Raw genomic sequence first — 27,295 nt, forward strand, 5'->3', positions numbered from 1 at the left:
GCAAGAAGAGAAACAGAAAGAACACGAACCCTCTCGCTAAGAATCACTGCCCAGGAATAGTCTCTGCCCCACCCATACATGTTTCTAAAGGTCTTTCGCTGCCCACTGGTTTAACTTACTCTGTGTTGGGCTCCTCTTCCTTTGCACAAATGGCCACAAACACTGGGACTGTTCAGTTTTTATTAGCGATTAGGCCTTAGAGCACACTCTGATAATTACCCCCAGCAATGCCAGAGATGCATCTCCCTGGGCATTAAACAGCCTCCCAATATTTGGCCTTTAGGCAGTCCCCCCAATGGTCAGCCAGTGGTCCCACCCAAGAGCTCTTTGGTGCCCAGGAAATCTAGTCCAACAGTACCTTGTCAGGTAGCTTTATCTTTGCCTTTCCTGGTGCCTGGGGACAAGTCCTGTTTCCCTCCCATGACAGTCCCACCTCCTTGCAAGGGTGAGGTGAAGGAGTCCGCTGAATGAGGTCTCTGTCCTCAGCACTGCCTCCCCCCTTCAGGGACTCAGGAGGGCTCCCTTCTTCAGGCAAGACAAAAACATGCAGAAACAAATAAGTAACTGTGGGTACTTACCCCAAAATCTCTGTGCCAGGACAAATCATATACCTCAGGTAAGGGGAGGTTATCCTTTATGAGATTCCACTGCTTCCCACCTGGCCCAGAGCTTCTGTTGGGTGCAGGGCATGGATAAGGGCATCTATGAACAACCAAAACAGACAAAAATGTATAGACAAAAGAAGTAACTGAAGGTTCCCACCCAAAAATGTGCTGTGGGCCAGGGCAAGTCATATAGCCCAGGAAAGGGGAGGATATCTTCTACAAGATGCCAATGCTTCCCACCTGGCCCAGAGCTTCTGTTGGGTGCAGGGCATGTACATGTGCATCTATGCACAACCAAAAGAGACAAAAAGCGAAGAAAAAAAATAAGTATCTGGGGATGTTCACCACAAAATCTTATCTGGGCCAAGACAAATCAAATACCCTAGAAATTGACAGTGTGTCCTCTATGATACTCCAGTGCTTACAGCCAGTGCTTATGTTCTATGTGGAATTTTTTAATGTTTAATTTTTGTATTGGTCCTCCCTGTTACCTTGTTATAGCTCAGTTATTATTTTTAAAACTTTCTCCTGCATGCATGGATGTATGACTTATATTTCCCAAAGAATGTTTTGGGATGGAAACCCGCAGCTCCTTATATACTTTCTACATTGCTTGTTGTGCATAGATGCGCATATCCATTTCGTGTTTCCACAAGAAAATCGATGCCAGGCAGCATGCAGTGGCATCTTGTTGAGGACACTCTCCCCTTTGCTCAGGGGAATGATGTTTCATGGTCCACAGCAGATTTTGGAGTGGTCACCCCAAATTACATATTTTTCTCTACTTACTCTTCATCATTTTAGTTCTGCATAGATGTCCTTATGAGTGCCCTGCACACAGCAGAAACTGTGAGCCAGATGAGAAGTACTTCCATCTTGTCGAGGACACCTTCCCCCTTCCTGGGATGTATGATATGTCCTGGCACAGTGCAGATTTTGGAGTGGGCTCCCCCAGTTACTTTTTTTTTCTGTGTGTAGAAGCCATTATTTGTGCCCTGCACCCAGCAGAAGCTCTGGGCCAGACTGGAAGCACTGGAGTCTTATAGAGGACACCCTCCCCTTTCCTGGGGTGTATGATTTGTCCTGGTACAGAGTAGATTTTGGGGTGGGCACTCACAGTTACTTATTTTTTCTGCATGTTTTTGTCTACCTTGGTTGTACTTAGATGCCCTTATCTGTGCTCTGCACCCAGCAGAAACTCTAGGCCAGATGGGAAGCACTGGCATTTCATAGAGGACACTCTCTTTATTCCTGGGGTGCCTGGCCCAGTGCAGATTTTGGGGTGGGCACCCACAGTTACTTATTTCTGCATGCTTTTGTCAATTTTGGTTTTGTGTAGATGCCCTTATCTGTGCCCTGCACCCAGCGGACACTCTGGGACAGATGGAAAGCAGTGGCATCTCGTAGAAGATACCCTCCCCTTTCCTGGGGTGTATGATTTGTCCTGGCCCAGAACAGAGTTTGGGTGAGCACCCTCAGTTACATATTTTTTATTATTTTATGACATCATTATGCATTTATGATAATAACAGAAAGCTGATGATTTTAATTGAATAAAGTTATTGTTAGTCTTGATGGAGAGAGTCCCCAATCACAGCAATATATGATACGGGGTACCCCAACATATATTTTGAGGTTCAGAGACATGTTAACCTTCCTATGGAGTTGCTGTAGCTGTAAACTTTTCTTCTTTTTTAGTGTTTTGAACTTCCCTTCTACTCTCTTTCCCCCCTGTCAGTAGCTAATTCAGGATGAGGTCCCTGTGCTGAACTGTGGCTCAGGCAGGCTCGGCAGAAGTTGTGTCCATACTCGGGGATGATCACTGGATCCTGGAAATACTCCAGGCCGATGGGTCAAGTGACTTCCTCACAGAGATCCTGGACGAGACTGTGACGCCCTTCCCTGGCTCTCCCTGTCAGGTTCCTACCTGCTCGTGGTTACTGCCTGTCACTAGGCACCACCAGGGACTCCACCAGTCCGGACTGTCCTTTTTTATAGTTTCTCTCTCCGCTCTAGCATACACCTCACCAGATCCCCCTGCTAGGCAGCACCACCAGTCACGTCCTATAACCAGTATTCCCAGAGACTCTGCCTGAGTCTCTCTATCAGGTTACCTCTGTGACTGCGTGCTTAAGCTGTTCCACTCCCTTTGTATCAATGCAGATAATTCTGGTTTGCTCTGAATACTTGTGGTGTTATATTCTCCCCTTCACCACTGCCACCATTTGTTACAGTTTCCCTTCAGCCTTGGAATTTACCTTACCCTCCCTTCTGGTCTGTGAAACCCCAGCCAAGGATCAGGCCTTTGGTAAACCAAATATATTTATTAAATAACAGAGATAACAAGATTACTTTATAAAGGCACTTAAGCATATGGTTTCATCTATTCCTGAGGTACTGGTCTTAGTATTAATCCGAACACACTCTCCTCACATCCACCAACTCTCCACCCAATCTCCTCTCAAAAACCCACCAAAACAACCCACTCACATCCACCACCTCTCCACACAATCTCCTCTCAAAAACCCACCAACAACGCACACACGCCAACACTCATGTCCACCCAGATTTAACTGTCATCCTTCCATTTATACTCTCAGCCATTCTAAACACTCAGCCAATCATCCAGCATTCTACTGCCCATTTACTCCCCCCTCCTCTTTCATTCCACTTACCATGTATCTCCTATACAAACAGCACTTACCATATATACACTAATACAGGAACATCACAGAGACCCCCCCCGAGATCAGCCATGGCTGCCTCACCAGGAAGAGAGTATATGTGTGAGTTTCGTTTTCTCTCTTTTCCGTCAGCAACTGGATGTTTCCTTTCAAGGAAATTCAAAGGAGGTGACTCAGGATCTCTGCTGCTGTAGCTGTGTGAAGCTAACTGGAAGACAGAGCTTCTTAGATATGAAAAATATTGTTTTAAAATAATGGGCATAATTTGCGGCTGTTCATTGAAAGAACCATTTCCCTTTAAAAACTGGAGATAAGTGAGTTTTGTATTAAATTCAAGTCAGGCTGAAACTACTTGGAAAGCGAATAAATGCATCTGAAGCTCATAAGCCCCTCCCACCCAATTACTCCATTCACACACCTTTGTCTGGTTGCCGGCCATGATGTGCAGATGGAAAACTTCAATGAGCATCACAGCCCAGCCCTCAACTCCATTCCTAGTGGACCGTTTCTGACAAAAAGTCCCCAGCCACTGAGAATACCTCAACCTGCAAAAAGGTCAGTGCTGGAACTATGTGACATCCAATGGATGCTGGTAAATTTTTCATCTGCTCTGCAAGCCCAGCTCCTTCCCAATCCCATTCACTCCCACTCACTGGATCGTCACCTTGTAGTGGTGAGTGGGCTTGTGTGTTCCAATGAACCCTGTGAGCGATGCCGTCAGGAGTCATGTACTCCCAGCAGGGTCACCCATGGCAGTAAGGTCAAGGGAGAGGAACCAGACAAAGAACGATCCAAGAATGTCCCCAACAGCGGAGGATAACAGTGTGTATGTTACAATGGCTGAGAAGGCGGATGAAGGCTGCAGCAGATACAAGACTTCCAATTGTCATGGTACCTATGCCATTGGATCAAAGCCTTTTTCTGTCAAGATTGTGTTGATCGTTGTGAGCCGATCTCCCCACATAAAACAAATTGACGCACAGACGTCTTCCAACCAAAACAACCCAAAAGTCCCATGGCAATCAGCAAATGGCAATGGGGGCAGGACTGTGAAATCTGGAAGCCCCCGGTTATGGACCGGCACATGGGCAGTGGATATGGACCCACTTTTAAAGACCTTATCTTTGGAAGATAATCTTACTCCGCCATGAGTGATCACCAATGAAAATGACTCCCTGATCCCATCTACTGTCTATCCATACCGACAAAAATATTAACATTATAAACTTAATACTGACTTTTCCAGAAGGATGAATTTACACAGAGTCAGTATTTTTTCTAAAAGTGTTCTGTCTCTTTAACTTGTTTTATTTTTATTATTGCATACTGCTACAATACTATCGTTAAGTGGTTTATAAATATTCCTAATAAAAATAACAAATATTACAAATGAATTATTTTCAGTTTTGATGCTGATACAAATTTTTCTCTGATCTATTTGATACATGCTGTAGGGGGGATTTTGTTTTGCCTTAATTTTGGTGTATTTCTGAGTGCAAAAAGCAATACAAAACAATTAAGAAAATTACAAATCCTCCACAGACTGGCCCTACAAGGGCATCCTGCTTCATATTATGGATCCTTGTAGATTCTGGTTTCTTTTGCCTGTGTGTTAACATTTTGCAGATGGTTCAAGGTTGAAGAAAGGGGCTCTGTGGTGTCTCAGGGGGCTGTACCGAAAACTTTTCTGGGTGGATAAAAAACAAAATTCAGACAATCTTGAGGGGGAAAGGCAAGAAAGCGGGTGCATGATAGAAGTATGTAAAATTGTGCATGATGTGGAGAAAGTGGATATGGCGATTTTTTTTCTCCCTCTTAATCTTAGAGCCTGGGTCATCCAATGAAGCTGAATGGTGGAGATTCAGGGCAGACTAAAGGAAGGACTTCTTCATGTAGCTCATAGTTAAAATATGGAATTTGCCACTTTAAAAACCATCAGACAAAGTTAGGGAGGAAGGGGCTGCCAATGGCTACTGTTCATGATGGCTGCATACTATCTCCAGAGGCACCATTTATCTGAGTTACAGTCATTGGGGAGCAACAGCAGGAGAGAGCTGAGAAGTTGAGCCTCCGCCCACCCCTGCCGTAAGCATCCAGTTGGCTACTATGGGAACAGAATTCTGGACTAAATGGGACTTTTCTTTGATGCATCAGGGCTCTTATGTTGTTACAACTCCAAATAGCCTTTTGGATGCATTAAACCACAGCTCATTGGTTGTTTTTACAGTGGTTATGGAATCATTGACTTGGAAAGGTCATCTAGACCACTGTTCTTCAACCTTGGGTCCCCAGATGCTGTTGGACTACAACTCCCATCATCCTTGGCCATTGGCTAAGTTGGCTGGGGTTGATGGGAGTTGTAGTCCAGCAATATCTAGAGACTCAAGGTTGAAGACCTGCAGTCTAGACCAACTACCTGTCAATGTCTAGGCCAACTAGAATAGTCTGCACTTTTAGGTAAAAGCCCTGCCCCACCCTATGACTGATAATCCTTATCAGCATCCTCCAAAGCAAGGAGAATTCTAAGTGTGTTCACTCAAATAAGCCTAGATCCCTCAACCAGAGCTTCATGCTCAACACAAATAGATATGAAGGGGAGCTAACAGATGAAGGGACCCTGGACAGAGTACTTGCAAGCACACCCCTCCCCTCTTGAAGCCACATGCGTTCATCCCAAATGCCTGAAGAGGACTAGACCTGTTTGATTTAAATACTGAGTGCATAGAACATGGGACTTGGAATGATGAGGTCTGGGTTAAAATCACTACTTGACCATCAAGTTCAAAGTGTGTCCCTGGACAAATCACCCTTCTTCAGCTCAGCCTACCCTACCTCACAGGGTTGCTGTGAGGATAAAATGGGATATTGCCCTGTGTGTGTCCCTGCCGTTCTTCAGAGGAAAGGTTACGTGGAATATACAAGGTTGTTATGCTTTTGACTCCAAAATGACACAAGAGCAACAGAAGCAAAATCTTTAATAAGCATCTCAATACATAAAACCCAACCCCAAACACATCCAGGCATATTATACAAAAGGATAAGCAGAGGTGAAAATATCTAAAGATCTGTCTGAATGTTAACTCCAGCTGATCTTAGAGAGAATAACTGTATAAATGGAAATGCTTTCCTGGATAGTAGCGAAGAAGAATGGATTTTGGTGCTTGAATCTCCAGAGTTTTATTGGAAGTCTTAGAGAAAGGAAAAGGAAACTGAGAGCAGGATTAAGACTGAGGGAGGTCACAATGATACCCATTTAGAGTTCAGCTTGTATTCAGAAGAGGTGATGGCATTGTCTGGAGCATGGGGGTAGGGATGGGAACCTCTGGTCTGTGAGCCAAGAAATTTAGCCTGCCATGGGTTCTAATTTAGCCTGTAAGGCCATTCCTAGCAACCCACAGCCACCAGCCAATCAGGGGACGTCACCCGCCAATATTCTCCATTCCTCTGCTTTCTTGGCGCCTTTCTGTCAAACGACAATTTGACAAATTGTCAAACGACAATTCAGCTTGCCACAGCAGACTTCAAAACAGGCAGGTTTCCTGACTGACACAAGAGCCAGCCAATCAGTGCTGGCTACAGAGCTGACCTGAGAAAGGGGGAAGATGCATCATGACTGACAGAAGGACCAGCCAATCACTATTCTATAAATATGGCTTCTTTTTAGAAAATAACCCCTGGTGCTGGGGAGGAGCGTTCACAACTGCAGTAAGTTTACATACGTCTGTTTCCACCCTTAGGCAGAGAGTGTCAGCTGGGCTTTGTTGAATACATAAAAAAAGGGTTGAAGGGTCTCCCCAGGAAATGAAGCTGCTGGGAAGGCATAGAGAAGGTCTCCTCTATCAGCATCATAAAAGGCCACTCGACCCCCTTCACAGTTCAGAGTCACTCGGATCCTCTTGGGCTCCTCGTTCAGGGACAGAGCACGGAATGCAAAGCTGAAGGAGGCCCTGTATTCACCTGGCCATTTTCCCATCTCCCAGATCCCTTCCTTAGGACCGAAACTGATCTTACCCTTCCTCTTCACAGACTTTCTGGCAACCCCCACAGCCCATGTTTCTTCACTCCCCACATGGACTTCCCAGAAATGTCGGCCTGCAGTGAACTTCTCGCGGCCCAGCACACAGGGATATGTTTCAAATCTCTCAGAACTGTTGGACATTGCTAGATGTTTTTTCCCAAATCTCACACTTTTATGGTCCTTAGACAGGATGAGCCGGGGATGGGCTGTGCCTGGATCCAAACTTACATCTTCTGTGGGGGCAGATGCAGAAAGAGAACACAAATAAGACAATTTTGTTAAACAAATAAAAATAAAATTATTGTAAATCGCTTAGAGGTGTTTGCTGTTTGTTTTTTACAATCCAGTGGGATATAAATTTTGTTAAATAAATGAACAACATCTGCAGGGAGATTGGCTTACATCTAGACACATTACAGGAAAAAGATCTGGGTCAGTACTGGGTGAGCAAGTAATGAAATCTGCCTCGTAGGGTTGCTGGATTTCCCTCATCATGTTTGAACTAATCCATAACAACCTGACAGTCTCGCTCACACCTGGGATGAAGGCAACAGATAATGCCCCCATTGACAATTAACATTTAACCATAGTTAAACTGTGGTATGATGTGGGCATACAATGTGATGGTGTGCACTGGTGGAGTCATGGGTGTTTTGCACCTCCCCCACTCCTACTGCTGCCGTGCTGAGGGACAGCAGGCCATAGTGTGGCTTGGTGTTGCAACCTAGTGGTTTGTTTCCCCCTGGCCAATCATGAGGAATAACCGATCCCAAAACTTGGTTACCACTTGTGGGTTTTTTTGGAGATAGGCTGGCTATGATGCTGGGTTCAGATGTGGCACTGGGCCAGACCATGCTTTTTCCCCCAGTGACAAGTGGAAACCGGAGGGAAGTGGGACACCAGTGTTTTTTGTGGTGTGCACTGATTGCTTATTTTAAGGATGGTTTAATGTGACTGTGAACCAGGCCAAGAAATGGTTGAACTATGGGCCACAACTTTTATTTAAGTGTCTTTTAACATTCTCAAATATTGAATGAGGGATGTCTCCGTAATATTACCCCAGTTGTGGAACAATTTCCTTCTGGAGGTTCAACAGGCACCAATGTTGTTTAGTTTTCGGTGCTATTTAAAATCCTGTCAGGCTTTTTAATGTGGAGTGGAGTGATGCTGGAGTGTAGAAAATGTATAGATGTTCTATCTAGTATATCAAGAGTGGAGAACCTCGGGCCTGGGAGTTGAATGCGGCCCCCAGGCCCTTGAGACTCTCTCCAGGCCATGCCCCTCACTCTCTCTGCTCCACACCATCCTTGAGTGCTTTTGTCTGGCCAGATGATGTCCCTGAACTGTGACAAGGCGTCTTTGATGGAGAGATTGTCAGTGTAGAAGCCTCTGGTTTTTGTGTGGCTGAAGTGTTCAAAGGTAAGAGGCACATCCATTACCCTACCCACTGGCATGCGGCCCCCAAAAGGGTGCCTATGAAAGAATGCGGCCTTTGGGCTGAAAATGGTTCCCACCTCTGTACTGTACTGGTGATATTGAACTTTTGTTTTACTGTGGATTTATTTAACATACTTATTGTTGTACCCCACTCTGGGGTCCTAGGGTAAAGGGTGGGATATAAGTTTTAAAAATAAATTTAGTAAAGGCAACTCCATTGAGAGTTGCCATTCCCACTAGTCATTGTAAATGCCTCGCAGTGCTTTTTTTTTTTTTAATGAGGTGCTGGTACTCATATAAAAATGCTATGGATGTCAACACAAAATGGCTGCTATGGGCAGCCAAAAAGGAGATGCCAGTACTCCATACCAGTGAGGACTGTCACAAAAAAGCCCTGAACGCATGACCCCACTTGGCTCCCTGCATCAGATTGGTGATATAACCATTCTTTCTCTTTTCAAATGCACTTTACTGATTATACATTACTTTGTAAAGTGGTTGTTCTTAAAAACAGTATCGAAGTTTCTTAAATAAACAAATAAACCTTACAAAATCCTACTTAATGCTGCCCATTTCTTCCACCTTTTAGAGCTCTTGTGACATCCTTTTTGTGATGTCCACCACCAGGCCAGGCTGGACTTCTGCCTTCCCATCTAGAAGTTTCTCCTGGCTTTTTCTAATTTCCCCCTGTGGTGCGGTTCTGCCCTGGCCCCCCAAGTCCTTTTAAGATGACCCTGTTCCTCTAGTCTTCCAACATGTTAAGCAATATGCAAGCTGAGGAAAAAATACTGTCTAGCAGGGAAGCTGACCCACCCCAAGCAGGAGTTAACACTCTGAGAGCCCCCATCTCCCTGCCATGGACACCTGGATTGCTTCATCCTCTAGCCCCCAAGAAATATTATGACTTATTTTCTGGCGTAGGTAGACTTGAAGTGTTTCTTTATTTTCTTTCATGCACCCCTCCGCTTTTCTCCCTTTTGCTCTCTTAAACCTTAAAATTGGCTGTTGGGGCTCCTGCATGACAAAAAGGGATACTTTCCTCTCACGTGTCTAGCAGTGGCGGTAAGTGGCTTCATGTCAGTGGGGCAGTGGAATCCACACTGGGTTTTAGTCTGAACTTTCAAGGAGCTGCCCAAGATCAGCACCTTGGACAACTCCTTGAAAGTTTGGACTACAATCCGGAGCGGATTCCACTGCCCCACTGACATGGAGCCACCAGCCGCCACTGGTGCCTAGACCATTTGGTTTCACATTAAGCTAAGTGGAATGTATGGAGAGCCAGTGTGATATAGTGGTTAAGGTGTTGGACTACGACCTGGGAGACGAGGGTTCAAAACCCCACATAGCCATGAAGCTCACTGGGTGACCTTGGGCCAGTCCCTGCCTCTCAGCCTCATGAAAACCCTATTCATGGGGTCGCCATAAGTCGGAACCGACTTGAAGGCAGTACATACACAAGTGGGATGTGACAGCGAAGGGCAAGCTACCTTCTGTTCCCGTGAGAGATGGGTGAAAGATGGATGCTCCCTCTGCCTTCCCTCATTAGTATTTGCCTTGCACCCTCAGATTTCACTTCCTGACATGTCATGACAGTCATGGCAGGAGAGAAGTAAAGCTTTTTCTTTACAACCCTCATGTTGTCAGATTGGGAGTTAGGAAAGGAGAAGATTAAGGGTGCCAGAAGTACAGGTGGAGACTCCTTTAGCAGCCTTGGCAAATTTGGCAAGTACCTCTGTTGTTGTTGTTGTTAGGGGGTTTACTGGGTAAACAGCTAAGAGATACCCAAAAAGGGCCTGAAAGGGCCTATGTCTTACCTCCACACCACCACCCCGCCTAGCAATGGATTATCATCATCTAGGTGTCTATGCATGAAGGAAACCTGCAGTTTGAGTCAATGACAGAGGAGATCTGACTTTGGGCTCTGTCAACTTAACAGCATTTTTATGGTGCTGGCTGCCTCTCTTCGAGGATCTGATGTGGGCCAGGCCTAGTGGAACTGGCTGCCCGTTGGAATGTTTGAGCTGTGTGCTACTCTCTATGCTTGACCTGTGTATACATAAATACATTCAAATGTTAGAAACCAAAACCTGGCAAAGCACTTCTCCCTTGGAATTGTCCACTGCTCAGAGAAATCGAGTGAGTATTAACACTTCAGTTAAAAGTTTTCATTTAAAAACAGAAAGAAACCATTAATGCAGACATGGAAGCTCTATCCAGGGAAAGTAGATATGGAAAAAAGGGCACCATCTCTCCAGGGAATGTGGGTCTCTGTCAGACCCTGAAGTAATTTACCTTTCTGCAGCTGAAGTCCAGATTCCAGATTGTCTGGGGGAACAAAAAGGAACAGAGACTTAGCTTATGATAAATCTGGTCACAACAATATGAGCTCAGTTCATTAAGCAGGCATGAGTTAGGGCAGAGCTTGGAAAAGTAACTTTTTTGAACTACAACTCCTATCAGCCCCAGCCAGCTGGCTGGGGCTGATGGGAGTTGTAGTTCAAAAAAGTTGCTTTTCCAAGCTCTGAGTTAGGGCAGTTGTTGTAGGGAGAAATGAATGCTGTCATGGGGAGGAGGGCTTATATTTAGCAGTGGGGGGGACAAGAATGAAGCAGTTGCCGTTGCAGGGGGAAATGAATGGAGGTCATCATGCAGAGTGAGCCAGATGTTCTAAACTTGGCTGCCACAGTAAGGAGAGTGTATCCTTTAGCAGTCCTGATGTGTGGGAGGTTCTCTGCTCTCAGCAGCCCAGCCACCATCCTCTTAACTCCCAGACCCAAATGACACAGAGGTAGTGTCATTCAGAACTTTTTTGGGGGGGAGGGAAGAAAACAGGGTGGCTCCCATTAAGACATAGTTTCTGCTATCTGTACTGGGGACTGAGTAACCTACAATCTGAATTTAGTCTCCAGATGTTGTTAGACTACCGCTCCCATCATCTCTAACCATTGGCCATGCTTGCTGGGGCTAATGGGAACTGGAGCCCCATAATATCTGGAGGGCCACAGAATCTCCAGTTCTGGTCTAGAGAGGAAGTCAAGAACAGCAGGAGGAGGAACTGCCTCTTCAACTGGACAAATGAAGCGGAGGGGGGGGCTCTAGTCAATGAATATCTAGGCCAGACTATAAATATCTGCCTGTTGCTGCAGCTGATGGCTTTCACACTAACTGTACTGTAGTTCTGAAACCCATGCCTTGGTTCTTCTCCAAGGTGCTGATCCTGCCTTGCCTTCCTCTCTGCCTGCAGCTGTGGGGCTGCTGACCTTGCCCTACCTATCCTCGGTGGTGGGCATTCCCATGGATCAGGACAGTGCAAGAATTAGGCTGGGAAAAGCCTCCTCTCCTTAAGGGCTCTGAGCTCCTCTTCAGGGTTTCCCCATGTAGCACCTTGTCTTGAAAACAGTCCGCCATTGGAAGCTTTTTGGAAGCCTAATTGCCATGCCTAATTGCATTTTTGGGTAGGGCTGCTGTTGGGGAGGGTTGAATTGACCATCCTCACCATGAAAGCATCTTCATGGGGATTGCAGCTGGGAAGGGAAAGGTTAATCTCTCCCTGTCTGTGCACTGCAATCAACCCTCTCTGGCAATTTGCATGAATGCTCACAATTCTTTGGTGGGAGTGTGTGAGAATGAAAGAGAGGGAGGAAATGTGTTTGCACGTGAATGAATGGATGGATGTGTTGTGTGTGAGAAAGGTGTGTGTGAGAGACACAGAGAGATAAAAAGTAACTTGGATCGGCCCTGTCCATCACTGGCATGCATCTCCTCTTCTCTCCCCCCACCCCCTTAGCCCTGAAGGAATGCAATCCACAGGCTGAAAAAGATTTCCCACCTGTGGTGCAGACAGACTGAATGGAAGTGGGCAGATTTTCAACCTGTTTGTTTTGGTATTAGAGAAAGGAGGGATGGAGACCATTTCTGTGCAGATCATCTTTAGGTTTGTTTGAATGTATTAGAACCATCTTTGCCAACTTGCTTCTTCGATTGACACTCAGCTCTCCCATTTTTCCTGGTTGGCCCTGCTAACATTATAGATGATCTGGCTCCTTTCATGCACACTTTCTAACACCCATTATAAAGAAATCCTTGCAGCCTTTCTACCTCTAAATTGCTTCATGTTGCCCTCCAAAAAGAGATTTATATCACAGAAGTCCCAGATCCGCCACTTCAGGTCAGGAGGAAAAATGATGGATTTAATTTTCTCCTTTGCCTGAGACCTGTTGGAGAAAAACCTGGTCAGCACACCATCCCTCAATGCAAGGACATTTCTGAAAAGCCAGATGTCTCATCCTGATGTCTGTTCTCCACATCCTGGATATATCACAGAGAATTCAAGGTTTTTACTATGGCAAAAAACAACATGGACAACTTTTGAATTTATAGAGTATCTAAATAGTTGAAGAAAACAAACACACATTTGTTTCCATAATACATATAAAAGGAAATATATGAAGATATGTTTGAGGGTAAAGAAGGAGATATATGCAAATCAATTTGTTGAAGAAAAATAAAAAATAGTGTCCTTTAGAGATATTTTAGCATCACACCAATTTTAAGTGAAGCATTTTAGAAGATTGTAATTCTGGTATGTGTGTGTGTGCATGCGTGTTTTAAATATAAGGAAGTACATTTAATTATTACAATTAACTATATTTTTATGAAATAATTGTATTTTAAAATGGGATAAGCTGTATGCTATAGCCAGCATGGATTTTTCACATTCCGCAATTCAAAATACCCCCCATGCCATTCTGCTGCTTCCCATAAGCACATTTCAAAACAAAACCTTGCAAAACCAGAACAAAACCTTATAGTCCTGAACTCAGAAGTGCTCACTTAACAACCCTCTAGGTTTTCATGGCGATATACAAAACAGTCAGAGAGAATCGAGAGGTCAAAGTATAAAACAAGAGGGAAAAAATCCAGACTGCTATTGGACTTTTTTCTGTCAGTGGTCTCATAATTTGTTGAAATTCATTAAAAATCAGCCATGTTCACAGAGTACCTGTAATCCCATTACTGACCTTGCCCCATACTCTGACCTTCATCTTCTGTAGTTTAAAAGTTGAAAAAATTCCTGGCTGATTTTTAATTAATGTAAGAAATTTAGCATTGGAGTGAATATAAGCACAGGCATGCTTAATTAAAACCAACTGTCAGTGTTCTAAAAGCCAGACTCACAAGTGTTTGTCTTGGCTAATAAGGTGGCCAATAAGGTGGCTCAGAGGCACATGTTACCTAATTCTTCTAAGCTACACAGGAAGTGGATTGGACTGTGAAAGACCAACCCAAATTGTGTTTGCATTTTGACAACTTTGTAGGGCGGTACAATATCTCAGAGAGGAGTTCAGGTCTCCTGCTTCCCTGGTGCATTCACTATAACTGCCCAATTTCCTTGCTTTTTAAGTTTGATAGAAATATCTGTTGGCTACAGGCACATTTTTAAACTGCAAGGGTTTTTGCCTATTAGTGAATAAATATTAGAGATGAATACAATATTTTTTAAATATGGAGGCTTTTCATAATTAATCATGAGCTTCCATTATACATATCTGAAAAATGAGTTTGTATATGTTTGTAATTGTCTGAGGAACAACCTGTAGGAGCTTGAAATATGTTGAATATTTAAAGTTAAATTATATTAAAAATTTACAAGCACGAGAGTGCACAATAAGTGAATCCATCAGGCAGAGAACAACCTTCAAAAATGTGTAATGGATGGGGGGGGTAGTGGGTAGTTTCCTGGCTGTGATCTTTGGTTGGGAGAAATAGCTACAAATCACTACAAAAGTCTGTCCCTATTTTTTTACCTCTAGTATTTTGGAAGGGAAGATGGAGTCCTAAATTCTCTCTGGAAGGGGAGACTGGAAGGTGAGTTCTTTACACCTTAAACAAGAACTTTCCTAGCGTCATAAAGGGGAGATCTCAGTCACTCACCTTTGCAAGAAGCTTTTAATATCCTGGAGGGAAAGAAAAAAAGAAAAAACTTGGTGGAATCATTTCTGCATAAAATACTGTGGTTAGCTTTAAAGCTCAACAAATGAAGGAGAGAGAGGCTGGCCAAGCACAAAACAAAAGACCACGAATAAAATACTCAGAGGCACTTAATTATGGAACAATTGTAAAATGGGAAACAGCAGCCATTTGGGTGTAGTGCTAAGATATCCAGTAAATGCTCCTGTTTGTGTTTTTTTGCCACGCTAAAACACTGGAGAGATTCAATCCCACGACCATTTTAGCCTGCAGTGCATTCTGTCTGAATGTTCACCTGTGATCATCCCTCATGGCCTATCAGGGAACTTCAAAGATATGGCTTACTGCAGGGATGGAGAATGGAGAACTTGTATCCCCCCCATATTGCTGGACTACAATTCCCATCGTCCTTGGCCATGGGCCATGCTGGCCGCGTGGATGGGCGTTGGAGTCTGACAACATCTGTGGGCCACAAGTTCCCCATCCCTGACGTACTGATATCCCATTCTAGACTGGACTGACACTTAAAAAGAAAAGGTAGGAAAGTGGTGGCAGGATAGAGTGTACCATCATGTCAGTCTACAGTTAGATTATCACATTTACGAATGCTCCCCTGTGTTGTTGTTCTCAAAGTCCCTAGAACTTAAAAACTAGAACAGGAGGGAGGGAATCATGCTAGAGGAGGGATCACCAATCTTTTTTAGGCCTATGGACACATTTGGAATGCTGAAGAGAGCGCCAAGGGCAAAAATCCCAGGATCCCCTGGGGTCAGAGAGAGAGAGAGAGAGAGAGAGGGTGCACACAAACACACTATAAATACACACATAATTTTTTTGTGATTCCATACAGTCTGGGTAAAAGTCAGATGCAGTAGAATGAAATGGAACTTCTTGAATTTGCATATTACACCATAAAATTAAATCATGTCCAACTGAGCTTTACATCAATAGACCACACAGTGAAAATCACAGATCTGGTGCTTGACAGGGACACAAAAACATTGATCCAAGGCATGGATTCTGAAGGATCGTCAAGATTGTTACAGAGGATGACAACAAAACCACCAGCAAATCACAGAATGAAGCCACAGACGGGCACAGAGGTAACTTCTGATTGTGGTTTGAGGGGATCCCATGTAAAAATTATGAGGATCCATAAGGCTCTATGCCTTGGTTCCAGGATCAGAAAGCAATGGATTCAGGATTTTTCAGTTTAGTTAATGGAGACAGATGTGATTTGGGATTGGATGGTGGGTTTTTTGGGGGATGGTCTGTGGAAAAAAAATGCAATTTCAAGAGGATCCATTGCATGCCTTCTCTCACACACACTCTGGTCTCTCTCTCTGGCACTGTCTCCCCATTGACTCCTGCGTATGGATGTCAGAGAATTCCGACGGAAGTAGAATCTGCTGATGTTTGCTTATTTGTCCCACATCTGGAATGGAAATAAATACAGCAAATACTTATTTTTTTTAGTCCGCAAATGGTATGTGATACATGACATTTTAACCCGAATTTAAATTGTGTTTCCTTTGCACTGAAATGAATGGTGTGGAAATAATTATGTCATTTAATTACATTAAATAGTGGACAGCGAGATCAATAATGTAGCATTTGGTGGCAATCGAACTGCAGCAGTATGGAAATAGTGCTGATTGTGACAAAGACAGGGCAGAATGGAAATCACTGCGTTCTTACATCCCTAACTCCTACAGCACCCCCTTTCTCCCCCCTGGTTCACTCAGTTTTCCTCCCCTCGGTCTTCCAATTTACCCCCCTTTCGCTCCTACTCTCTTGGTTGCTCTGCTTTTGGTCCAGCTGCTTAGGTGCCAATCTGAGCCTTTAGAAGCACATAGAGATGAAAGAGGAAGGGGTGCTTCTGCATGGGAGTTCAGTGTGGATTCATTGTTACTCATGCTTGGACCATATCATCTACACAGTGATTATCAATGTCATCCAAATGCCCCCTTTCTTCCTTTAATTCAGATTTAAGATGTTTTTAAAGCTTTTTTAAAAAAGATGTTTTCAAAGATGTTTTGTTTATTTTAATGTCTGTTTTTATGACGTTTTGTGGCATTTTTAGTGTTTTTATTTGCCGCCCTGGTCTCCTACTGGGAGTAAGGGTGGAATATAAATTTAATAAATAAATAAAATAAATTTACCCATTTTGCAGAAAATCTGCCAGATAAAAATGGCCTGTTAAACATCCACAGGCAGTGCTGGTGTGGAAGCACCTTAGCACATTTTTTTGGTGTGCAGTGTGTCTCAGATGTGATTTCATTTCAGTTGGTGGCCTCTATAGCCACACCGCTTACTTCAGTAAAGGTGTATTATATGGGCAAGGATTCAAAAAATTGTATTGCCCTTTCTGAATTTGACATGGCACACTCCACTCTTTCTCCTCACAACCTGGCCTTACCTGCAGGAATTCACTTGCTGGCTGCTGAAACTTCTCCTCCATGTCCCAGATGATCCTTTCAAGAGAGGAAAGTTCCCTGTAGAGTCTGGCCAGGTGCTCACTGCTTCTCTTTGCAATCTCCTTCTCCACCTCTTCCATCTGGGCCAGCAGAAATTTCTCTTGTTCTTCCAGAAACTGGTGGAGTTGCCTGAACTCAGCCACCATCCTTTCTTTCTCTGCTTTTGTTTGCATCTGCAACAAGAAGATGAAAAGAGGAGAACATGTAGCCAACATGGAGGAAATACTCAAGATTTTGGAGCATCTAGAGGTCAGCCACAAGAATTCCCTAGGAAGAGCAATTCTAAAATCCTCCAGAGATCACTTGAATATTCAGCTGCGAAAGAGTTTCCTAAAAACTTACAAAGAGCCAGCCTTAGAATGGTTGTTCATGAAGATTTCTTCCAGTTGGCAGTGGTGGTTGGTGCCCATTGGGACTGGTAGAACAGAAGGCAGAGAGGGCAACAGGAGGCAAAGCCAGAGGCAATGATAGGTAGAGCCAACCAATTCTAATTCTCCCGGCACGTATACTTCCTTGTTCCTGAGTTCTACAAGGACAACACTGATGACTTAAGAGGAGACAACCAGTACCACCACCACCCAGACTGGTTGTAAGTAAGGAGATAAGCAAGTGGGGGCTAAATGAGGGATGACTGCTATTGGTGGGGCAGTGCCCCATTCATCCTCATGGAGAAGCCTGTACAAGCTGTGGAAGAATGAGGCCATCCCAAATACGAGCTGGGCTACCTTCTGTGTTTTAATAACTCCTTCTGCATTTCATTTGTTCCAGCCAAGATATTGTTGCTAGCCTACCGTACTCTTTCATTCCAGTATCAGCAACCCTTACAAGCATGTCTTGGGTTTTTGTGTGTGTGTCGTCTTTGCATCCCAGAATCTTCTCTCTTGTCTTCCTCAAACAGTCCAGGCAATTCCAGATGTGACCCTGAAGAGAAAACATAATTTCCAGTTTAGTTCCTTTTGGTTCCTTTTTTTTAGGTTTATGGTGCATATTGAAATCAAAATTGCAAAAGAGAGAGCCAAGTTGAATAATATACTTGCTCCATACCACACATTCTACTGCCTTTTCTGAAGGCCTCCTGCACCGTCTGTATCTAGGGTTACCAGGTCTCCAGTTTTCACCTAGAGACTCTGGGTTTTGGGGTCCTCTCCTGGTCTCCAGGTGAGTCACCTTAATATCCAGACTCTCAGCTTTCATTTTTTAAAAAGATTAAGTTTCTAGGTAGTCTGGTTGGAGAGAGATACACCAAAATGTCAGCCGCCTCCCCACAACTTCTGTAAAATGAGTTTGTAGCTGGCTGCTCCAACCCTGCCGTTTCAGGTTTGTAGCCAATAAGTGAAGTCAGAGTTGTGATTGACAAGGCAGTACCTAGACCCCATTGCAAGGTCAGAAAATTGTTTTTTCTTCCTGCTTATCTGAAAATCTCATAAATTGAGTAAGTATATAGCTTTTAGTCTTTTTCTCTCTTGTGTGCAGGAGTCAAACAAGTTTAAATTTTCCTGGGCTGTTGAAGAGGGCAGTGTTTTGAAAACCTTCCCAATATGAAGCTTTAATCCTATACTCACTTTTCTGGGAGTAAAGCTGCAATGCTAATCCCACATACCCAAAGTAAACCCCATTGAATTCAATAGGACTTACTTCTGAGTAGACATGGTTAGGATTGTGCTATAAATTAATGGGACTTTTGAGTGAACATAGCAAATAATTGTGTTTGGGTTGTAAATGTTTTTCTCCCCCTCCAATCCTATTTTTAAAGCAATTAGGCACAGCTTACCTAGGTATCACTGCTTTTATTTTGTAGGAAACTAATACTGATTTTTTTTTAAAGGAAACTATTACTTTTTTAAAAAAATGTTCCATAATGGCCAACTAGTATTGACAATAAACTATTATATGGGGTGTATGTATTTTTACATCTCCAGTGTGCCTGTATATGGAATATTTCCAACAACCCTGTGAGGCAGGGTTGGAAACCAAGGCACGCACAACAAGAAATAAAGCCATTTAAAATCCAATAACCATAACACAAATATAAAACAGTTGCAAAACAGCTTAAAGTGGCATGATTCTGAATTTTGGATTGGATGAGTGAAGTTCCTTATCATTGAATTGCAGTCCTGTGCATGCTTCCCTGTCTGAGTAAGCCCCATTGAATACATTGGGACTCGCTTCTGAGAAAACATGGATAGGATTGCACTATAAATGTCTTTACAGGTTATGCTTGACATTCATGCTTATATAAATATTTCTTCATGCTATGTCTTGATATGTATCTGATTTCACACTATGGTTGTAAATTATTATTTACAAATCATTATTTCCTCTACATTTTAAGTCTGCCCTTCTTCCTTGGGGTGGTCATGGTCCCCCTCTGTTGTTTTCACCCTAGACTGAGAGATGGAGTGTAGCCCATGGTCACCCAGTAAACTTTGTAGCTTATTTCCATTTTAAAATTTAATTAAAATGATGTATATGCAGGCAAAGTTTATGAAGTAATGCAGATCCACATAATACATTTAAAGCACATCCAACTCGCATTTAAAGTGCACGACTTCCCCCAAAGAATCCTGGGAAGTGACATTTCCCCCTCACAGTTATAGTTCCCACTATCCTTAACAAATTACAGTTCCCAGGATTCTTTAGTAGGATTCATATGTTGAACGTGCTTTGAATGCATGGTGTGGATCTGCCCTAGTATGCTGTGTATTCATTAGTGAATTGAAAAGCAGTTTTAAAAGATTTGTTTTTAAACAGGGCTGTAGCTCAGTGGTAGGGCACATGCTTTGCATGCAAAGGTCCTGGAAGATACTATTGCCTGGAATTTTGAAGAGCCAATGCTAGTCCATGTCATCAGTACTGAGCTAGATGGTACCAAATGGCCTGACTCAGTACAAAAGAGGAAAGAGACCCAAGGGCCACAGTGACTCCGAAATTCATTTATGTATTTTATTTACAACATTTATATACTAGTTTATTGTAAAAAAAAAAACCCTCAAAACAGTTTATAGAAGGAATTAAAACACTAAAATTATTACTGGCAAAACAGTTAAAGACAGATATTTAAAAACATTCAAAATAATAAAACCAACAATGTTAAAAACGGATAAAAAGCATAATAGTTTCTTCATGCCTAAACGAAAATGTTTTTAGCAGGTGTCAAAATGAGTACAATGAAGGCACCTGCCTAATGTAAATAGGCAGGGAGTTCCAAAGCATAGGTAATGTCACACTAAAGGATCCATTTCTTACAAGAGCAGAACAAGTACTATGTGGCACCCTTAACATGGAAAGCACACTTTGAACTTGGCCTGGTAGCAAATCAACAACCAGTGCAGATTTCAGAGGATGGGTATTACGTGCTGATAGGGTCTCACTCATGTCAGCAATTGTGCCACAGCATTGTGCACTAACTGCAGCCCCAGGGCCAGGTTGTACTGCATGGGATTTCTGTGACCTTGGCTGACTGGCTGCCAGGATTTTTATAGTTTTAGTTAGGAACCCTGATGGGTTGTGGGATGCTGAGTTTTCTGTCTTACTCATAGGAATCTTGTTGTGGTCGGTATGGTATTGCATTTAGGAAAGCATCACTGTCTTTTGTTTTTCTTTTTCTATTTGCATTTTATTTACCTCTGTCCTTACTCCCTTACATCCATGGAAGCAACAACAGTGGCTCCATGCAGTCAGCTCAACCCCCATAAACCCAGTGATGATGTACCTTGTTGGTTTCATGACAGTTTGTTTCTTGTTTCTTGTTTACCAATAATGGTAAAAGAGAATTCACAGATTGGGAAGTGTAGCTTCAATTGCTGTTGTTTGCAATTTACTGCCTGTGAAGGTAGACCGAACCATGTGTGTTTTCTCTCTGTCAATTATTACTCACTGGAATTAGGTTGGCTTTCAAAGGGAGTTTATAGCAGCCCACAGAATAGGCAAGAAAGAGTAGAGGATCATCTTAACTCTTACTCATTTCTCAAATCTCTCTCAGCAGTGAAGAGTCAAAACTGTAAAGAAGTTTGGAGCAGCCATGTTAAAAGGCAGGCAGGGCATTCCAGGAAGGAGGTTGCCAACCCTGCTTTGATATGAATATTGTTGCAGAGTATCCCTAGTCAAGCCTTACCAACAGCACAATCCTAATCATATCTACTCAGAAGTAGGTCCTTTTGAGTTCTATGGGGCTGAGTCCTTTAGCAAGTGTGTTTAGAATTGCAGCCTTCAGGGGCATCCATCTTTACTTCTGAGTGCTCCCATCTAACATCTCCACAACATTAGGCTCCCTTCTTGCTACAGTGGCTTTTTGGTGACTGGCCTGAGGGCACTTAAACCCTTTTGGCCAGAAGCAAGTAGGCTAGATTAAAAGTTGCTTACCCAAGCTCTCTAAGCAGGGTCAGAAGGAATGATCCCGTCACATCAGCTGGACCTAGAAACAGCCTCATTTAGCTAAGATTTTTATCTTAATTTCCAATCAGATATTTTTTTTTGTTTGAGTGGTATGCTCCAAGCAACTGTGGTTGATGCTTAATGTGTCATGCTTAATGACATCACTAGGGCACTCCCCTATGACATCACTAGGGCTCACCCCATGACATCACTAGGGCCCACCACTGAAATCTCAGGGTTTGGGATGCTTCTGAGATGGCAATCCTATCTGTATCTCATTGTAGCATTCAAAAAGATTGAGTTTATGTCTAACTGGAGTCTGAGTTTAACATCCCTTGAGATGGGGGCAAGGTTTTGGGAAGATAAATATTTTGAGAGAGGAAGAAAAACTACACTCTATCCATTTTCTCCACATCATGCATAATTTATTCATCTCTATCATGTCCCCATTTACCTTTTTTCTAAACTAGAAAGTCCCAAATCTTATAACCAGTGGAGAAATGCTGTATATATAAGTGTCTCTTCATATCAGGTGTTTTAGAAATAACTTCTGTGACCATGTCAGGGTGTAACTGCCAAAAGTTCAAGACCTTGTGCTGTTACTATGTTGCATGCCTTATTTGGCCTGCAATACAAGCCAAGTAGTTACTCAGTGGCAGATTCTGAGAAAGAGATCGAGATTGAGAGAGAGATCACATGTTTTAGTATTTATAGTCTGGATCTGGTAAATTCATTTTAACTGGTGTGGGAAACAACAGCTTCTGCTTGGCTGGATGATCTAGGGCCACATTCACACTATACATTTATTCCACTGTTATTGCACTTTAAACAGTCATGGGCCACATTCACACACATTTATTCAACTATTATTCCACTTTAAACAGTCATGGTTTTCCCCAAAGAATCTTGGGAAGTGTACTGAGAGTTGGTAGGAGATCCCTATTCTCCTTACAGAGCTACAGTTCCCCAAGTGGTTTAACAGTCAGTCCCTCTTCCCAGAGTAATCTGGGAATTGCAGGTCTGTAAGGAGAATATGACTTTCCTAACAACTCCCAGCACCCTTCACAAACTACACTTTCCAGGATTCTTTGGGGGAAACCATGACTGTTTAAAGTGGAATAATAGTGGAATAAATGTGCGATGTGAATGTGGCCATGGTTTCCCCCAAACGTTCTTGGGAAGTGTAGTTTGTTAAGGAAAGTGAGAGTTGTTAAGAGACCTCTATTCCCCTCCCAGAGCTACAATTCCCAGAGTTCCCTGGGAAGAAGGCTTGACTGTTAAACCACTCCGAGAACTGTAGCTCTACAAGGAGAAGAGAGGTCTCCTAACAACTCTCAGCACCCTTCACAAACTACCCAGGGGGAAGCCATGATTGTTTGAAATGGAATAACAGTGGAATAAATGTATGGTGTGAATGTGGCCTAGTAGTCAATGAAAAAGGTAATTCTGTCAGAGCGCAGACAGTTGGTAAATTTGGTTGATTTTAAAGCTGAGGCTATGTGAGGAACAGACCAAAAAAGCTGAGGTGAAAGTGGATAGTTGAGGATAGTGAATACTTGAATATTAAGCTATTTGTCCCCAATATGTTAACAGTACTTCGCTGGTGAAGATCAGAAGAAGGGAGCAGGTAGCTGTGCTAGACTAAGATGCTGCCCTGTGTAAAGGTTTGACCAGAAGAAAGCCGCACGAGCAGATTTTTAAAATCAGCTAAACTGTCCAAACAGCCAGAAGTACAACTGGAGGAGCTTTGGAGTCAGAGGCAGATTGTCCCCAGTAACTACACCAGGTTGTGAGTGAATCTGGCTGGGGTAGAGGTTTAGGGGAATTAGACTGAGGTAAAATCTGCTTCGAGGTAGGTGTCATCAAGCATATGTAAGACCCTAAAGTAAAATATCAGTCTTCCTTTATGTATATAATAACCTTTAAATAAACAATCTTATTCAACAGTTTATCCTGTCTCCTGCGGTAGCATCAATCTCATGCCTAAGCCTGTTATACTAAGCTACCAGAAGGTTTTGAAAGACATTAAAAGGCAATGGGTAGCAGTGGGAAAGGGTCATACCTAGCACCTCTGTTATAAGGCAGGGAGTGCATAGACACTATATTATTATTATTATTATTATTATTATTATTATTATTATTATTATTATTATTATTATTATTATTATTATTACCACCACCCATCCTTCACCAGCTGGTCCCAGGGATGGTTACAACTGTTTAAACCTGAAATATAAAAATTAAAGAAATGCCAGTCAGTCCCCTCCTGCTCGCTCTAAGAGGCAGAGGCTGGGGGGGGGGCTGGTGGTCAGCCACACTCCTGCAAGGAGCATGTTCAAATCCTTAGGCAGCAATAGTCGGAACTGATCCAGTTTGGATGGAACAGACAGTGCTCTGCACATTTCCATTGGACTTGCTGTAACTTTGGCATCCAGCTCTGTCTGAATCTGAGCAATGTTGTCCCTACAGTGGCCCACAAATTTGTTACAGCAGGCTTTCCTGCTAGATAACAAAAGCCCATTCACCCCTCAGAAAAGCTCACTAGACTTTGCTGCTTGTGGATGCAGTGGTGGTGGTGAAATAAGCTTTCTTTACCATCTTCACCACCACATGGCAGGCATGGTAATGCAACTTCACTCACTCGTGCTTAGTCAGTTCAGAGCAAGATTTTCACAGGCTGTGCTGTAGCAGCTGACTCCTCAGTTTCATCACACACACGTCACTAGACTGAGAGTCAAGGTGACCTGTGTGCTCCCCAGCAATGTCAAGGGCACTCAGAAGCGATTGTGCCAATGACTCTACACATCTCACCGTTCCAGTGTGACAAGAACCTTGACAGGAGTGCCAGATGTAAAATCCCAGCCAGCATTCAGGAAGTCACCAGATTCCTTAAATCTCCTTGGGCGGACCTTCTTAATAGATTCCCCCACCCTTGCAGCATAAAATATCCTTGTTCAGCCCAAACCTAATCAGGGAGTGATCCATCCATGACAATGGACTCACAACAAGCCCTCCAATCAGCAGAGTATTACCAAACCATTCCGTGGCAAAGACCAAGTCAAGGGTCTATCTAGCCCCATGTGTTGGGCTAGCCATGTACATAGTTGTCATGGAGGCCATGAGGTCCCAAGCTGGCCCATGTGAGGAAGACTCAGCATGGATATTGAAGTTCCCCAATACCACCATGAAGGGAGTCTGTAGCACCACATCTGAGATTACCTCTGCCAGCTCAGATAGGGAGGCTGTACTGCAGCCGGGTGGACAGCACAACAAGAACTTTGAGGCAGCTTTATGGACCAGTCAGATTAAAAAATAAATAAAAGCTTGTAATTTAGCTCAGGCTCAAGTATTTTAATATCTACACAGAATTTTATATTTGGTTCTTGGGTGTGTTTGTGTGTGGGGTTTTTTTTAATCTAATAATTGCTCTGGGGATTTCTAGTTTTTTAGTTGTACATTTGAATATCCTTATTCCCCTACAACCATGACATCTTAATTAGTTTGGTTCTTCTGTTGTTGCTGCTGAGTTCTGCTGGTGTTCTTTTCCTCCCCAGGCTAGGTAAATAAATTGTGACTTTCTGTTTAATGTTGTCATTTATAGTGTTGCTTCTTAGAGGATAAAAAATTGGTAGGAATGGAGCATTTACTACTGAAATTGTTTTGATGACTTACAGTGCAATCCTATTCATCAGAAATAAGTCCCGTTAAGTTCAGCAGGGCTTACTTGTGAACTCACTTTGGGTGCAGTCACTGCAGACAATAAATATGTACATAAAGTTGCCTTTGTCCATTACAGGATGAGCTCCCCCAGGAGAGAACGTTAAAGAAGAGTTGTGTTCAGGACGTCCTGATGCTATTATAATGATGGAGTCTGGCGTCCTTTTTATCATGATAGGTTCAGAAGTGTTTAAAGTATTTAATCCGGAAGGGCAGATCCAATAATGGAGGAGAGGTGTTGTGCTGAGGGCACAAGAAAACTAGAAACTAAAATCTTGGTGTGGGAGTTGCTTTCCAAACATAGTGGAAGAATATTCTAGTTTTAAAAAATGGAAAGGATTCCACTACCAAGTGTAGAGATGACTTCCTACCTTGTACTTTTTTGCAGCCTCTTCCAGAGTCAGCATAGAATGTTTCCGATGTTCTGGGGCATGCAGACAAACCATACACACCAATTCTTTATCTTCTTTGCAGAACAGGTGGAGTCTTTCCTTGTGTTTGTCACACAGATCCTTTCCCTCTCTATTCACTGGCAGGAGTTTGAGGTTTTCTACTATATTTGCCAGCTGCCAATTGGGGCGAAAATTCCCTTTCTGTATCCGGGTTTTGCACATGGGACACTCCAAGTCCCCCACCTTCTGCTCTTCCCATATATCACAGTAGTTGGTGATGCAGACCCGACAGAAGTTGTGGCCACAGTCCACTGTCACCGGATCTTTCAGCCACTCCAGACAGATGGGGCACTTGGCCTCCTCTTCCATATTGGTGGGCAGTGGGGCTGAGGCCATGGCGGATGGAGTTTCTGTGGCTTTGTTGACAGGAGAGGCAGCTGCAGGATGACAGCAGAATGCGAAGAGGCTACAGAAGGAAGAAATACCTGTTGGGTAAAAACTACGGGGCAATAAGCATTTCAAAATCCCTCCAATGACAGTAAGTCTGCATTTCACTTTTTAATGCAATATTTCCTCCATCATTGGATAACATGATAAATAATACTCAGTGCAAAAGCTGGGAATGAGGTTGGTGCCCAACACAAGGGTTGTTGTTGTTGCTAATAAATTTATTACCTGCCCTTTACCAATAGGTCATAGGGCGGGTTACAACATCATAAAGTACATCATTAAAAACAGTTTAAAACAAATTACATTCACAACTAGAGACTATATATATATATATATATATATCACATGTCAAAAGCCAGGGTGAAGAGGCACATCTATAGTGCATGTGAGCTGAGCTTCAAATAACCTAATCCACAGCATATGTCACACCAACTAATATGGATGTATACAGAACATAAGAACATAAGAAGAGTCTGCTGGATCAGGCCATTGGCCCATCTAGTCCAGCATCTGTTGGGCTGGTGACCGGTAGGCATTACTGTCTCTAGTAGTTTTCCATGAAGCCTGCAAGTTTGAAGACGTAACTGTGGTTAAGGGGTGAGTTATGGCTATGCCAGTCTGGGAATGGACAGTGAAGGTCGTTGCTATGGTAGCCATCTGATAACAGCTGGGAAAGTTGTAACAGAGTCTATGTGAGTTGTTGCTCTTCTGAATTATGCCTCTGAGCTGAGAGGCTGTGTTTTTGTGTTTATCTATGGAGAGAGATGTACCAGAAGGGGGGTGACTGAAGAATCTCTACATGTATTTACTCTTAAGCCTCTGGCCTTAATGTCTTAATAAAGACTCTTAACATGCTCTGAGGATGTTTCTTGCTCAACTTAACTCCAACGTAATGTATGCTGTTTCACACAACAACGCACACAAGCCAACAGTGGTAGCAGAGGATGATTACGCTCCACAGCGCATTACACCGGAGTAAGTTGCTGGTCTGAAAGGCAGACGGAGTTCCAGAGAGGGCAGCGTGATTAAACCAGACGGAGGTGAGCAACATGGCTGTAAACCTGTCTGGGGGAGGCTTGCCGATGGAACGACTTAATGAGAAGAATTTTGCCAGCTGGAAGCCGAGGATGAGGGCTTTGCTGATAAAAGAGGATTTATGGGACATTATAGA

At 43.2% G+C, this 27,295-nt stretch overlaps 1 protein-coding gene across 1 annotated transcript in view; it reads right to left on the reverse strand.

The window, feature by feature from the left end:
- Nucleotides 1-6,300: 6,300 nt before the first annotated feature.
- LOC133378867 (uncharacterized) overlaps nucleotides 6,301-27,295 on the reverse strand; it is a 55,076-nt gene continuing 34,081 nt past the window's right edge. The window contains exons 9-15 of the mRNA XM_061613481.1: nucleotides 25,654-26,140; nucleotides 18,017-18,112; nucleotides 17,134-17,364; nucleotides 14,679-14,701; nucleotides 12,843-12,958; nucleotides 11,037-11,069; nucleotides 6,301-7,540 (exon numbers count right to left, since the gene is read on the reverse strand). Coding sequence (XP_061469465.1) covers nucleotides 7,023-7,540; nucleotides 11,037-11,069; nucleotides 12,843-12,958; nucleotides 14,679-14,701; nucleotides 17,134-17,364; nucleotides 18,017-18,112; nucleotides 25,654-26,140 — 1,504 coding nt within the window. The 3' untranslated portion in view covers nucleotides 6,301-7,022. The remainder of the gene's footprint in view (nucleotides 7,541-11,036; nucleotides 11,070-12,842; nucleotides 12,959-14,678; nucleotides 14,702-17,133; nucleotides 17,365-18,016; nucleotides 18,113-25,653; nucleotides 26,141-27,295) is intronic.

The sequence above is a fragment of the Rhineura floridana genome, chromosome 3, assembly GCF_030035675.1.
Source record: "Rhineura floridana isolate rRhiFlo1 chromosome 3, rRhiFlo1.hap2, whole genome shotgun sequence".
NCBI classification, from domain to species: domain Eukaryota; kingdom Metazoa; phylum Chordata; class Lepidosauria; order Squamata; family Rhineuridae; genus Rhineura; species Rhineura floridana.